The 15,449-nt window shown below is 35.8% G+C and overlaps 1 protein-coding gene across 3 annotated transcripts in view; it reads right to left on the bottom strand.

Moving 5' to 3' along the window:
- Positions 1-15,449, bottom strand: part of MON2 (MON2 regulator of endosome-to-Golgi trafficking) — an 81,697-nt gene that overhangs the window by 28,639 nt on the left and 37,609 nt on the right. For all 3 annotated transcript variants that reach the window (XM_076332032.1, XM_076332042.1, XM_076332052.1), the window contains exons 15-26: positions 15,150-15,262; positions 14,429-14,533; positions 14,107-14,187; positions 13,946-14,019; positions 13,777-13,867; positions 12,355-12,456; positions 9,973-10,083; positions 9,001-9,176; positions 5,599-5,761; positions 4,796-5,089; positions 3,829-4,027; positions 819-1,447 (exon numbers count right to left, since the gene is read on the bottom strand). In XM_076332032.1, coding sequence (XP_076188147.1) covers positions 819-1,447; positions 3,829-4,027; positions 4,796-5,089; positions 5,599-5,761; positions 9,001-9,176; positions 9,973-10,083; positions 12,355-12,456; positions 13,777-13,867; positions 13,946-14,019; positions 14,107-14,187; positions 14,429-14,533; positions 15,150-15,262 — 2,138 coding nt within the window. The remainder of the gene's footprint in view (positions 1-818; positions 1,448-3,828; positions 4,028-4,795; positions 5,090-5,598; positions 5,762-9,000; positions 9,177-9,972; positions 10,084-12,354; positions 12,457-13,776; positions 13,868-13,945; positions 14,020-14,106; positions 14,188-14,428; positions 14,534-15,149; positions 15,263-15,449) is intronic.

Here is a 15,449-nt window from a genome sequence, read left to right as displayed (position 1 = left end):
ATGAAGTCAGGTCACATGGATAGTTTCAATTCTGGCATTTCCCAAGAAGGTTTTTTGGGATGTTTGTGGGTTTGGTTTTTTTTAAAGCAGTGCTTAATATAAATGCATGATCTCATTATCAACTTTGCTTCTTTTGAATAAATAAATAATCTGAATGAACAATGTGTTTTGCAAGATGATGTTTTACAACTCCAGAAAGAAAGAAGCAATACCTTTTTTCTTTTTTTAACTATCCAGAACAAGGGCACCCTAATTTGTTGTTTACAGATTCACTTGTATGAAGGGTGCTCTTTGAGGATGAGTTCTATAGTAAGAATTTCTTAAGCAGAGATGTAGCATTTTCCTTAAACAACTGATTAACAAGAGGCAAGAAGGTAGGTGGCCTGCCAGAGACCTTTTTATATTTTGTTTTGCATGAACTCAAAAGTTCTCACAATCGCTATTCTTCTAGACTTTGTTTATGGCAGTAACTGGGCAACATAAGGAATACTGTTTGGGGGACTATTCCCCCGACCCTCATAATAGTACAACGCTGTAATATTAGACAGACAAGTAAATGGCTACAAACACAGCACCACACTTAAGGTATTTCTGCAATCAAGCAAAAGTGCATATCATAAAAATTACACCATTCCTTTCAATGCAGAGCACCTGGATTGCACCAGGAATGGAGATCTGATTGTTCTAATACAGTACACTGTGCAATTATAAATAATTTAAAAAATTCATGTTTAAGTCACCACGCTATAGTTCTGAGAAGAAGAATTGAGATACAGTGTAGTTTACCTTTCACCACGCATTTGAAGTCACATTATTACCTTTTGTAAAACATCTAAAGCTGTAAGCACCGCTTCCTGTAAACTTGTCAAAACTGCTTCAGTGTAAGATGGAAGGATGAAAGGGGAAGCATCAGAACTGATTGGAACTGAAACAGCACCGTGCAAAATGACACCCAGCTTTTGGAGATCATCCATGCTGAAACCAGTTTTGATGTGTTGGTAAAGAGCCGGGAATATTTGAATTAAAGCTGTAAGAAAAGGCTGGCTGGGAATGAAAGTCAATTTATCACAAGTAATTGGAGGCCTTGTACTTTCTGAACCAATCCTATACCAGCTGTTCCAGGCTGCCCACCAAAGATTCAAATCTTCAATCTCATCTGTTATTACAGGTGGTTCAGATCCATTGTATCTTCCTATTCTTTCTCCTATGGAGTCAGTTCTCATGAATGATCTGCCAAGACTAGTGGCAGTTGTTGTCCCTACCACCACAGGTACAGAAACATTGATAGCAGGTGGTGTGTCAGGCTTCTCTGAGTCTCGGACAGGAGAAACAATTTGTAAGATCTCCTGGAAGCTTTTCAGAGCAGCCAAGGAAACTTCATTATTTTTGCTGAGTGCTGCTGATTGGATGTGATCAAGAAGAACATCCCAGGCTTGGGAAAAATCTCCTATTTTAAAAAAAGAGAGAGAGAAAAAAAATCAACTTGGAACTGGCTTCCTATTCCCCTTCCCACCCACCCTGTCTCTAAAAGGCTGTTCGTGCACTTGTTACTCTAATACAGAGAAATTTCATGAGGCTAGGTGATGGCTTAGATGACTTTCAGAATATATCAGTTCAGCTGTAACCAGAAAGAATGAATGTGACAGAGAAACACACAAATATGAAGAATGAAACAATATATCAATGTTTATGTCAAATTTGCTAGCGAAAAATCCTGTACCAGAAAAATACGTTTTCTTTATTCAGGATAGTGAAACAGAGTTGTTCTTATACATACCAGATGCCTATTAATTTCAAAAAGTGTTAAGCACACACAAGGAATTAAGGGTCAAATCATAGAATCATAGAATCATTGAGGTTGGAAAAGACCTCTAAGATCATCGAGTCCAACCGTCAACCCAACACCACCATGCCCACTAAACCATGTCCCTAAGTGCCTCATCTACTCATCTTTTAAATACTTCCAGGGATGGGGACTCCACCACTTCCCTGGGCAGCCTGTTCCAATGTTTCACCACTCTTTCAGTAAAGAAATTTTTCCTTACATCCAATCTAAACCTCCCCTGCCACAACTTGAGGCCATTTCCTCTCGTCCTGTCACTAGTTACTTGGGAGAAGAGACCAACACCCACCTCGCTACAACCTCCTTTCAGGTAGTTGTAGAGAGCGATGAGGTCTCCCCTCAGCCTCCTTTTCTCCAGGCTAAACAACCCCAGTTCCCTCAGCCGCTCCTCATAAGACTTGTTCTCCAGACCCCTCACCAGCCTCGTTGCCCTTCTCTGGACACGCTCCAGCACCTCAATGTCCTTCTTGTAGTGAGGGGCCCAAAACTGAACACAGTATTCGATCTATAGTCTAAAGGTCAAATCTATATATATATATATATATAAAATCTATATATGCATTTATAAAGAATTGATTTTAAAATGTTCTGATAATTGTACTGTGGAGAAAGATTTCATTTTTGGAGTTTGAGTTTTTCATTAAATTTAGCATTAACCTTCAATTTTCTATGTTACTAATTACTGGGTTTGAATAATTAAAATAGCCCTGTAATGTTTTAATTTTTTATTCAGTTTTAACTCAAGTTTAATATAGTTTAAAATCTACTACAATTCTGCGAATGACCAATACTCTTGATAGCTATCAATATGTTGATATCTGTATCACAAATAACCAAAATGAAAGAAAACACAACTTATTTCTAATATATACAAATTGCATACTATGGGATGGTTAAGGTATATTAATGTAATGGCGAATTTTCTTTGCAAGCTATACGTTCTTCAGATCACTTTTTTTTTTTAAATAATGTATTTAAGTAATTCTAGTTAACGAAACTAGAAATGAAAGCTGTTTTGAAATTGTATCAGAATATCTCTGTTGAGCAGCCTAAACTGAAACATTTTTTCTGTACAAAACAGGCATGAAAGCCGAATTATATTACCTAGTTCAATATATTTACATTGTTCAATTGTATGTAGTAATATTTTATATTTTACAATAGCTTGGTAAATGACCTAATGTTTAATTTCTATAAGGAGAGAGCAAAAGAGAAATAGGGAAAAATCAGAGCCTGAGAAGAAGAAAGAGAAAGAAATAAAGATACCAAGGAGTTCCAGAAGAAAAATAAAGAACTTCAAAATGGGAAAGGTAAGATTTTAAGGAAGAAGAAGAAAAGGGGAACTCACTGCAGTTAGCTGCATTAGAGACAGCAGTAAAGTAACTCAAACTGACATCTCTGTACAAGACAAACAGTGGAGGAGTACCATGAGGGGAGAAAAAGAATCACTTGAAATAGTGGGTAATCTCAACGTCTTTCACATCATAACAAGTCCAACCTTTTAATTAAAAAATTCCCTTTCTTCTTTTCTAAGCTATACTTCACTGACTTTACAAGTGAGTTCTCTTTGCATTGTAAGAGCACTGTTAAACTTGGCACACTGATGCCATGGAAAAGTTCTAGGCAAGTGCTGCATAACCTTAGAAAGACAAGAGAAAAATATCTTCTGACAACCAAAAGAATAGAAAAATTATTATTGTTATCAAGCTACTATAAATTAAAGCTATTTGGCACCCAGAATTGTGACTAATGAGATTTAATCTCAAGTACTGTGATACGGAAGATGAAATTGGTACTTAAAATTTTTGACCCTAAGGAGCATGAATTAAAAACTCCGTAATTTTCATCACATTTGAGGTGAGACACAACAGAACACACTTTTAAGCTAAGATTAAGATTCTTGCCCAGTATTTTAACTGAAAAAATATACAAAAGCAGAAAGTTTATTACTGTATCTTTCAGTAACTTTAAACTATAAATTTTACCTAAAGGCTGCAGTAAGTATCTCCTGGTGTTAAATATTCTTGCAACTCCAGCCAGTGTTAATACCCATGTCTCAGCCCACTGTTTCTCAGCTGTATCCCTTGAATGGTGGATGAGGATGTTGCCTCCTCCTGATTCAATCTTCTCTTTGTCAGCTGTGGTAGAAGATTCTCGAACCCTATCCAACAGGTGAAATAAAACCTGTAATAGTCAGAAAAAGAGGAAAAAAGCAACTTTTCAAATAACATAGTTGTATTCATGGTAAAACAACAACAAAAAGTAATTTTTCCATTATCCTTTCTGTCACTGTGTCACCTTGAGAATTCCCTTATTCTAAACAGTCTCTGCAACAACTAAGAGTAAGAATCAGCCAACTGATGTTCACTTGAGAAGGGTTAGAAACAGCATGATCAAACCCACCCAGAACAGTGTCAGCTCTAACAGAAAGCTAAAACCCATGGACCTCAGATACCTCACAGGTACAACAGGCAACAGACTCAACTACAGCCTGACTTTTTCCATAAGACACAACCAACATGACTGTGATCTAGGACAGGGCATTTGACAGATCCTCTCAAATAAGAGAGCCAAAACAGAGTGTAAAGTAAAGCTTGATCTAATATCAGATCAATCCAATCACATGACCCTCAAGCATCACCATATTTTTGCACAAAGAAAGGAGTCATTTATCTTCATAGGAAGGGAGCAGCCTTTTTATACAACTCCTGAGTAAGAAAGAAATGGTCAAGATACAAAAATTACATTTCATAAGAGGCTTTAAGGGCCAGAGGAAAAAAAGCATGGGGGAAAAAAAAAAACACCAAAAGATGGTATCAGACTTCTGCCACTATATCTTATCTTTAAAAGGTCTTAATAAACTAGTTAACTGATATTAAAATAGCATGTCAATGGTTACCAAAACATGAATGCAATTTAAAAAAACCTTCAGTGGAAGCTTGCACATCATACCTTCCATATTACTGTGTGCCACGTTGAATGTTGCAATAAAGTTCCATGAGCACCAATAGTAGAAAACAATGTCTGTCCAGCACTCTTTCTAACTGCAGGTCGGGGATCCACACACAGTTCTCCAAGTTTGGCATACAGGCATAACCAAAGACAGTCAAATGGTGGTGCGGGATGAAAAGGTCTGTTCAGCATCACCCCCTTTTCTTCTGCCTGTTTCTGCAACACTGCTTCTTCTTTGTTTAGCTCCTTTTCAATTATTTCACCTCTTTGGAAAAAATAATCCGAAATATTCCACTACAAAATAAATAAGACATATGCTGCTGTACAATAAAAATATTATAATGCTCTTAATGATCACGAAATAAATTGTTTCTCATTTTCACATTTAAAAGTACTTCGCAAAGTACATCAAGATATTAATTTCCCTACACTGATGGAAGAAGATCAGCACATCAATACTGCAAGGTGCAAAAAGTATTTTTCTTAGCCTCAGCTTTTAGTCCCCAGTTATACATGAAGTACTAAAAAGGGAAACAATGTATTAAAAATGAGATACTGATGAACATGGTTACAACACAATACTACTTCTTTACCTAACCCTGGAGTCATGCAGGTTAAAGATAAATTGTGCTCACTCAATTTACATGTGATTCCAAATGACAGCATGGGAGTTCAATATAAGAACTCAAAAAATAGGTTTTGGCTTTCATTTGTAGAATTTACTACAGATTAATTTTCATTTAAAAAAAAAAAAGAAAATGAAAGCCAGAAGTAGCATCACTGTAGGTTAATATAAAACTCACCAACAAACCAATTGAAGTTAAGCTAATATTTAGCTCTTGATTGTGAAGTCCAAAGCTTCCTGCAACTTCAACAACTATCTGTAGACAAGTACATGGCATTGTTGGAAGAAAGTCTGTCACAACCAACTGAAGACACTGGAATGCAGTCCGTATTAAGGACTCTCTTAAAAAACAAAACAAAAATAAAACACACACACACACACACTCATTTCAAATTTCTTCAAGAGCACAGGAATGTTTTGAATATAATACCTCAGGATATAGCATTATTAAAAAAAGAAAAAAAGAAGTTAATGTTTTTGAGATTAATTTGCAACATTGTAAGTGTTTCAACTAGAGGGTTTTTTGAGATATAACATTAAGTTGAAGCTTCAAATTCTGATGAAGTATTTTAGTCCATGTTAACTAGCTAGTGAAATTGAAGTTTAGACTCTCCAGTGCTCCTCAGCTAGTTTTATATAGTAAAGTCCACTTCTCTGTTCTAAAGTTCTAGGACTTGTTAGTTCAAATGTGTCAGCTAAAACATTCTAAAAAAGCCACAACGGACAAAACAAAGCTTAAGTTTGAGCATGATAATCTTCCAAAGAGTAAGCTGTTCTGAACAATTTCTTGTATCAGCAGTTACAAATTACTTAAAGTATGCCAAATAGGTGGGCAAAATGTATTTTCATTTATTAGGGAAGATGCATGCTAACGTAATGGTGGTCTTACTTGCTTCAATACTATATCACGTTAAACAAAATATTTTCAAAATATCTGCCATTAAATAGAACTTTAATAAATAATTTGCCTTCAGAATTAAATTCTGAACACAAACATAAAATAAAAATGTAGTATGGAAAAGGTTTGTGAGAAGGAGCTCTCAGAAGCAGCAAGGTCATCTATAACTAAAACCTTGTGTAGTGAGAGACAAAATGAAGGAATTAAAAGGGGTGGTGGAGTGTAGGTAATACAAAATAGGAAAACCACATTTAAATTTCACTATAGTTTTTTTCTAATGCTTAATGTTTAATGTGCAAAAGAAAAAAATCCAAAGGTTTGTAATACAGAAACTTAGTGTCCTTCAGAATATATATCCCAGGAAAAAATTCAGAATACAGATATGTCAGTTACATATTTCAGAATCCTAAATAAAATAATAATTTTTTCAATTAATTCAAAATGAGAATCATAGGTGGGCCATTTCCACTGTATTGTAACAGCCAACATGATATGGAAGCCCGAGGAATGCACAAGAAACTTCACATGGACAATAATGGTATAACTAATAATTCTCTAATGTGATGCATACTGCAAAGAGACATCCATCCTACCACATAAGATCGAAGGAGTTACCATTGCTATACTCGAGGAGGAAATGCTCACACACTACTGTCCCCCATATTCGTTACAGGAGTCTATAAAGTGAAACACACCAAAACTGCTGCAGTTCCCTCTCCACTACAAAGTTCCAGAGGTATATGACCTTCAAGGACTCTAAGAGAGAAGGGAAGGAGGCAGGAAATGAAAGTATAGTTACACCACTCATTTTGAAGGGCTGAGTTAATGGGAAAGTAACCTCTCTTTCTAATCTTCAAATGTGAGGCCGCTAGAACAAATTCAAAACAGTTCATTTCCCAATTAATGTCCCACACTACTATGTGTTTGGAGAAAGGTTTCAAAGTCCTTCATGCAAGCGGCAACAGCAATATAGCTCTTCAAAAACTGTCAATGTTGTAGGTGGCCACCAAAAAGGTAAATATAAACGCAAGAAACTTAAGCTCAGCTCAAAAACTTAAGATCACATAGGGCTTTATCTATCCTTAAAATAAACAGGGGCATCCCATTGAAAAATTCTGCAAAGAAAGACTTCCTTTTGTTTGGCAGACTAGTACCGTACAATCAAGAAGTGACCTAAGTATCACTGGCTCTCAGAATAGCATCTTCTGTATTTATAGCAGCCTGGCAAGAAGTTCTCCTGGAAGGTAAATGGATTTCTGTCCTGGAATCCAGGATGTTCACTGACCAGAGTGAAGACACTTGTGAAGAAAGTCTCATGGTCAATAAGTTTATATTTAAAGTATGATAATAGTGCCCGCATCTTGTGCTCACAGCTATAAGTGAGGCAAGAAATTCAGTTGTTTCCCAAGGAAAAGGAGGCTTGCTTCATTTTTTTTTTCCTACTATAGTTGATATGATGTGGGCAAACAGTGCTATGTAGTTGAAGAAAAGTAGATTACTTGCTCTATATGCTTTGTAGGAGGAGACTAAGATATTACACAAGATCTTAGTAACATCTTGAGATATCTGCTAGTGAGGTATCGGTTTGAGATGTAAAACGATCTGAAGACTGTTTTGAGAAGGACTCTGTGTTGGTTCTCATCCATCAACAACTACAGTGAAAACCAAAAGGCATGTAGGAACCACAGAACACGTTGCACCAAGCGTGGAAACAGGAGGTACCAAAGGAAGCATGGTTACCAAAAAGAGGATGCTCACAACCAAGAATGCCAACATCCTTGGGGATTTTGGTGAGTACTACTGTCAGAGCAAGCAATACTGGTATAAAAGCAAAATCCTTCAAGTATCTGAAGGGGATTTAGGAGGTCTTCATATCGCCAGACACAGAAGCTAAGGTGGGGTGAAAGGAGAGATACGCCAAGGTGAATTCTTCTGATACCAGAGTTATTTGCTGACCTATCCTGGTGCACCAAAGAAGGAATAATATGGTCTAAGTGTGTGGGTATAGTTCTTGGTGCTTCCAGTTCCAGGGCCAGATGTTCATTTCACTGCTCATTTCAAAAAAGCTCCTTGCAACTTCACCTCTCACTTTTGCTTGTGGGTGAGAGGACCAGTCCAGTAACATTCCCCCTCTGTTGGCAACAGTCAGCTGTGTTAGTCAGCCAAGGGATTCACCCACAGCAAGTAAATAATCTTCCATCCTTGTGCTACCAGCAGCCATTTAGGGAGGAAGGCTTCAAAAAAAGAGAGAGTGTTCAGAAGATGACACACACTAGAGACTACCCAAAGATTTAAGAAGACAAAGAAACAACAGAGGAACTGTAAGCAACAGCTAAGTCATACAGAATTATCTGCAAGCACCAGAGATGTGTCCAGCAGATGGTTAAGATCAAGTGAACTGGCACAAGGAGTACTCCTCAGTGTATACTGCATGCTGACCACAGGAGAGGGTAGAGTGGAACAATACTCTGGTCTTCTGAAAGATTAATTCAGTAAAATAAAAGTGTGCTGCAGAAAAAATTAAGTAGTGTATTTTTGTTGAGTAAAATTGTCCATAAGCTAAAAATGGCAATGAAAATTATGGCTATTATCAAAGTGGTTATTAAAGTAAGAAAACAAAAGCACATTTCTTTCTACTGTTCTTATCTTACATGATTTTAACATTTTATTTCCACCACTTACCCCTGATCACTTCGGATTGCCCCCATGACTCCAAGCACCAATGGCCAACCAGGTCCTAAGCTGTCACCCTGACTTTGCAAAATCTGTAGCACACACTCCAACTGCTTGATCCTGATATCAGGATGACTAATGTTTGACAGTTCCTTTAGTGGATTCAATAAAAGCAACTGCAGTCTCTAAAAGTAAATGATAAAGCATATTAAGGATGCTAAAATTTAACTGATCCTTAATTATTTTTATGTATAGAAGCAAAAACATACAGTACCAATTGAAGATTCATTAAATGAATTCAGTAACTCATTCATTAAATGCTCTAATTCAATGTCAGACTGGCCTTTCTAAAAACCTGTTTATAAAGGATGTCAGCAGGAAATCTACATTTTTTTATCCACCCCCGCCCCCCCACCCCTGTTCTCCAGGTCCCTCAGGAAGTAGCTACAGGATGCTGTCACAATTGCATAAAAACCATCATGCAACTTTACGCTCACCCAGCAGGGCTAGACTCAGCTTCCTACTAAAGAGACCTTGAAAAAACTGTGCATTGAACCTCAGTAAAAATGTTAGAATGTTTTATTAATAATGGATTGAATAGCTGTGATTTAGGTTAGGCAATTTATTTTTTACCTGCCACCACGTCACACACATACTTCTAAACATTCTGGAATTGTTTTGCACTCATGAGGGTGATCCATAATTTGTTCTAACAAATGGACATAACACGCAAGCATCACTACTCTTCGTTATGCATTTGAAAAAGGAAGGAGGGTAGTTCATTAGAATGCATGAGGTGAATCTTAATAGTTACATCTGAATGTTACAACTGTAGGCTTTATAAACTCAATAGTAAAGTTGCTTTATGAATGCCTCCTATTCACTGAACTGTAGAAAACTTCCTCTAGGGAAGATTTTGATTTCATGTTCATTTTAAGTTCCAGAAAAGGAGGAAAGCAGCTGCTCTTAAACTTACTTTACCTGATTTTGAGATAATGGAGGATCATGGCTGAATGTCAGTCCTGCTTTAATGAGAGAAGTTAAAGCTTCTGCTCCCCATTCTCGCATTCTGGAGTTTGGATGCTGACAGACCTGAAAACACAGCAAAGTTTTGTTTAAAGTCACTTTTATTTAACCAAGATTTGAATATATGTAATATATAAAAAATTGATATTTTAATTCTACTAGAATTTATATACAATAGTATAATAATTTTTTTTACAACAATACAATAAATCTCTAGATGATAAAATTAGGTTTAATAGTAAAAAAATGTTTATCTTTTGGACAGACATACCTTCTGAATAAGGAAGCAATAGGAAGCAGTGAAAGACACAGAAGGAAACATAATGAAAACCACAGCAGTTCAAGCCAATACATTTTCCAAAAATTAATATACTAACTGCTAATTCAGATACTGATGGATTAAAAAGCACCAAACAAGTCTTCAATGAATGCCTGAAACTCTCAGGTTTAACTTAGCCTTAAGCTACTATAAAATTCAAAGTTTCATCTTTCACACACTGCTTAACATAATCAAGTGAGGAAGCATGACTGTAGCCAACACAGAAAGTGTCCGCTCTTCTATAGTCTCAAATACGAAAAGTAACTACATAGTGAATGTAAAATAAGCCTTACACTCCATTGTTTCAAAAACTTGACAAAATAATAGCGAACGATATTTCAAGCTTAAGTTTCAAATGCGTGTCTTCATTTCTTTGTCTCCTAATAATCAAAATCTAATAGTTTTGCTAATTGCTTTTTTTAGAACAGAAAAATTAAAAACATTGTGCAAATCCATTGCATAGATACCTCATATGAACTGTACTCCCGTATCTGGTACATTACCCTCAAACAAATAAGATAAGTCTACAGTTTAATTGACCTCTACGTAATTATTTCCACCCACCCTTCCAGCCCTAGCTCAGACGATATGAGAATCCAGAATCAAAGTCCAAGGCAGGATCATAAGGAAGGCTGATGGTTTTGGTTGGTGGACCATTCCCTTATCAGCCACCAGCCAAACTGAAAAGGAGGACGATGCACAAGATCTAGCTTAATGTTAAAAAATGCAGACAAGAAATAGTTACTCTCCTGAGTTACTTAGTTTTTTGTTACCTCATATAAAAAAAAGAGAGAATTTGAACCGCTTCATGATGCTCTGAATCTGACCAGATAATCAGTTCCAGAGACAGGGAACGAATTCTTCCCTCAGGTTGTGTTTAATTGAATTTGCAGCTGGTGTTTTCTCCTTCCTTATTGTACCTCGACGACTTAGGTTTAAAAGGAAATAAGGCAGTACTTTAAAAGAAATTAAAACAGACTGTGTATTTCATACAAAACAGTGGCAAATACCCACAATGGATATCAGACTGAAACAGACTGCTTACTAGATGAAAACAGAGAGTCTCAAGATGTGGATGGTGAACCTTACTGTCTTGGAGGGGAAAAAAAGACAAGAGAAAGAGATGCCTGCACTTTAAGTCTTTAAACCCTTAAGTATCCAAATTTCTTCTCCTAAATGAAAGATTTATGTGGAGATGATCTCCATAAATAAGGTTAGAGATGGCCAATCCTTAATACTGTTTGAAATAATGCACTGGTTCTAAGGAAGCGTCTGATATTTTCTGGAAAATGAGGAAGAAAAGCTTTCTCCTTTACCCACTTTAAATCGAACCCTGTTCTTGCATTTCACTCTTCTACATATCTGTGTAGAGAATTAAAACTTTATAATTACATTCCGTCACCTGTTTTTAGTTTCAAATTCAAAATTTAATATTCTTTTTCCTTGATGGAGCATATTTTTTCATGTTGAAGTTAAAATACTTAAGAAATTGAAATAGGATTATGACACCTATTTTTTTATTTATACAGTAAAAAACTTAAAGAGACCATTCAAAATGTTAGCTTAAACACTTTTAAAACAAAAACCCCTTTGTTAGTAAATCTAATGGCTTCAAATCTATCTGGTAAGGACACAAAAACATATCTTAAAATCTTCCTAGATATTTGTACTATGTGAATCCAAAGTGAAACCTGTTTGTGTTACCTTAATTATAACACATACATGAAATATAATAAATTGATCATTTTAAACATTGTCATGTTTAAAATGTATAAAGACTGACGGCACCATAAAGACAAAGTCAATAAGAGATATTAAAATATTGGAATTTATATATATAAATTCACTTTTAAATTCAAACTGTGATGCATTCAAATTGCAAAAACAAAGCGCGTAAACCAGCACGTGTAAATACAATTTAGATTTTTTTTAAAAATTACACTTTAAAAATGCATTTCCACAAGATCTTTATTAATACAAACTAAGTTCTAGTACAACTGATAAAAGCAATTAGTTACCTCCAGAAGATGACCAGTCAGAGGTCTCCAAAGAATCTCAATCCTGTGCATGTTAACTAGTCCTGTTTCCAGTAATTTAGCAACAGCAAAAAGCGATGGTTCCTTAATAAAATGGAATTTGAACACATGACTTTGAGGTAACTCAGATAAGCTCAGAGCCTTTTGCTACATTATAATTTATAAATTAAGGTGCGACTAATCTCACTGAAGTACTGTGTTTTGTAGGCTGTGAACGCTGTCACAACAGCTTAGGTAGCATGGCTGGGAAGTTTCCACAGCATCTGCAGTACCTCATGAGAAGCCACAAGAGGGTAGCAACAGCATAGCACGAAGAATACTTGTTTCATAATTTTTCGTATAGCTTTCTCCAAGTTTGACAACAACCAGAGCACTGATATTCCTTTCAAAACTCTCATTTTTACATAGTCCTCCCTCCAAGCAGTTTTATAACATATTTTACTAGCAAAATAACCTTTTTCCCATCACAACTTTTAAAGTTAAAATTATATATGAACAAACAACAGAGTATTTCTTTTCAGAATCTTATGCTTTATCTTCCATCGGCTTCATAAATGCCCTGCAGGAATATGATAAATTTCCCGTTCATCAAATACATATGCAAATATTTGTGATAAGCTGCTTTTTTTTTTTTAAATCAACATATAATCAAAATGACTGTCGCGCTGGAATTATTCTCTGTTCCCATTTCTGCTGATTTTTTATTCTAATTTTCAACTGATTTTAAACACAAACTTTGCTTATTTTAATTCATTCTCTGTTGCTGTAATTGTCAAATATTATAAAGCATATTTTCTGTCATCATTATCTCTAGTGTAATAGATCAAGGAAAAACTTTCAGAAACTCTCCTCTGGGATTAGATTATGACTAGGAGAATATATACTCAATCTTATTCAATCACAGGCTCTTTAACCTTTCTGGGCTAAAGTTTGTTTACTGAGGCTGACAGGAACACTATCATTTTCCCAAGTAAATATGAATTATCGGTTTGGTTTTTTTAATATCTAAATTGTCAGGCTTTTTCTGAAGTATATTATAAAAGGAAACCGAAATGAAAATGAGCACCTCACAGAACATACTGTGCTATTCAGAATCCCTAACCTCTGAAATTACAAGGGCTTTTAAAAGTTTTATCCGCCCACAATCTGATTAATGGAAACACATGACATTCCTTAGTTACCAAAAACCACAGCAGGAACACAATGAGAATGTTCAGAGAATTTAGTAACTGTATGAACCATTATAAACAAGACATTCTCTGGTTCATAATTTATTTTTGAGTCTAGAGTATCAAATGTATTACTGTCTTAATATTAGAAATAGTTAGCTTAAAGGATAAATGTACGCGTCTTCTGCCTGTTTCACAAAACATCTAAAAAGAAAATAAAGAACTCTTTTTATACCTTATTGTTTCCATAGGCCATATCCATGGCTTCCAGAGACAAGGAGCAAAGGGCGTTTATTAAGTGATGTAAAGATACATCGTCAAGGTACCTGAAAAATAACAGCTATCAAAACACTGCCAAGTTTGATATACACACATTATTTTAATTATAAGATAAGGTTTCTTACTGTGAGCTTTCAAAAAGCCTTGAAAGTATGTTGGATATAACTGGCAGATCAGTCATAACTGCTGTAGTCAGAACCTTGAAAAAGAGACAGAAACATGTCTTATAGATTGCAATAGAAAATACTGCATAATCAGTAACTGTAAAATGAACAATCATGCTTACTGTGCTGGGCCCTTCTACAGCTCTTCCAGGTTTTAATGCACCCCCAACACCAGGCTTCAGTCCCAGAATCCACACAAGATGCTGAAATACAAAAAGATCATTTTCAGCAGAAAAGCCTTTTCAGGCAGAGAGGAAACTAACATTGTACTCAAGCTAGCCGGCAGCCTTCCAGCCAAACAGAATTGAAGGGAAATGCTACAGTACTTACTCAAGGCAATTCAAAGTACACCATGAGTAAAATCAAAGCTTCTTCTATTGCTCACATAAAAACTCAAAACCAAATCATGGCAAAAAAGCAAGGCATAAATATTTCCTATTATACCTGAAGAGTAGCCAGGACAAGTTGCCACGATGTACCAAGAACGGCTCCGTGGCAGTGAGCTAAGTTGAGTAATGTCCTCATACACTGGATATTTTTTGAAGTCAGCTAAAAAAAAAACAACAACAAAAAAAAAAACCCACACAATTTTTGTTATTCTACAATAATAGTGTTTCTAGGAAACTTGCAATTTTTTACTAAATAGCTTAAAGATTACATTTTGCTTGCACTGCTGCAATGTATCTTTTTTAGAGAAATAGTTCAGTATCTCTCCTTCTTCTCTCAGTCTTGTCTTGCTGGGGTTGAATATGATTTGATCACTGCCCTCTCCTCCCAGTTTCACATTATTATCAAAGACACAAGTTCAAGTACTCCAGCTTTAAGTGCATCTTCTCCACAAAATCACAGTCTATCTTAAAAAAAAACATGTAAGTGAACCTTCACACACACAGGCACATAACAGAGCTGAGACCTAGAGGTTTTCAAATGGAATGGATGGGAGCTGCTGAGCTAAGAGTCAGATAAAAAACAAAAGTAAGTCTTCTTTACAGTTAGAGAACTTCGCTGTCCGGGGCTGTTCCAAATTAAAAGCTTAGGATAATATTTCAGATAAAGAGCATTCTTACAAATAACGGTTATCTGTTGCCTATTTTTGAGACACATTGAGATTCTATGCAGAAAGAAGCAGTTAAGCAGGATGAGATCACTTACAAGTTGTACTTACCATTACTGTTCCCTGTGGCTGAAGAGCTAACGGTTGCCCTACTGCTACAACCTGCTGATGAGACTCGCTTGAGGGACTGATCATTTGAACATTCTGTCCCTGAATGGAATATGCTAGAGGAAAATTGAAAAGAAAAAAATCTAAATTTAAAATCCAGTACATACTTGTAGTAACAACCACCTTCTGGCAAACACACTCCAGAGAATTTTTTCACAGTATTAGCTTTAAGGTAGCTCACTTTGAGACCTTTAGTTATATTTAGATTATGTCATTGGCTTACGGAGTTAAAGGAACCAGTAA

Source organism: Aptenodytes patagonicus, chromosome 1, assembly GCF_965638725.1.
Source record: "Aptenodytes patagonicus chromosome 1, bAptPat1.pri.cur, whole genome shotgun sequence".
NCBI classification, from domain to species: domain Eukaryota; kingdom Metazoa; phylum Chordata; class Aves; order Sphenisciformes; family Spheniscidae; genus Aptenodytes; species Aptenodytes patagonicus.
The sequence above is the reverse complement of the archived record's forward strand: the minus strand, read 5'-3'. Positions and strand labels throughout refer to the sequence as shown.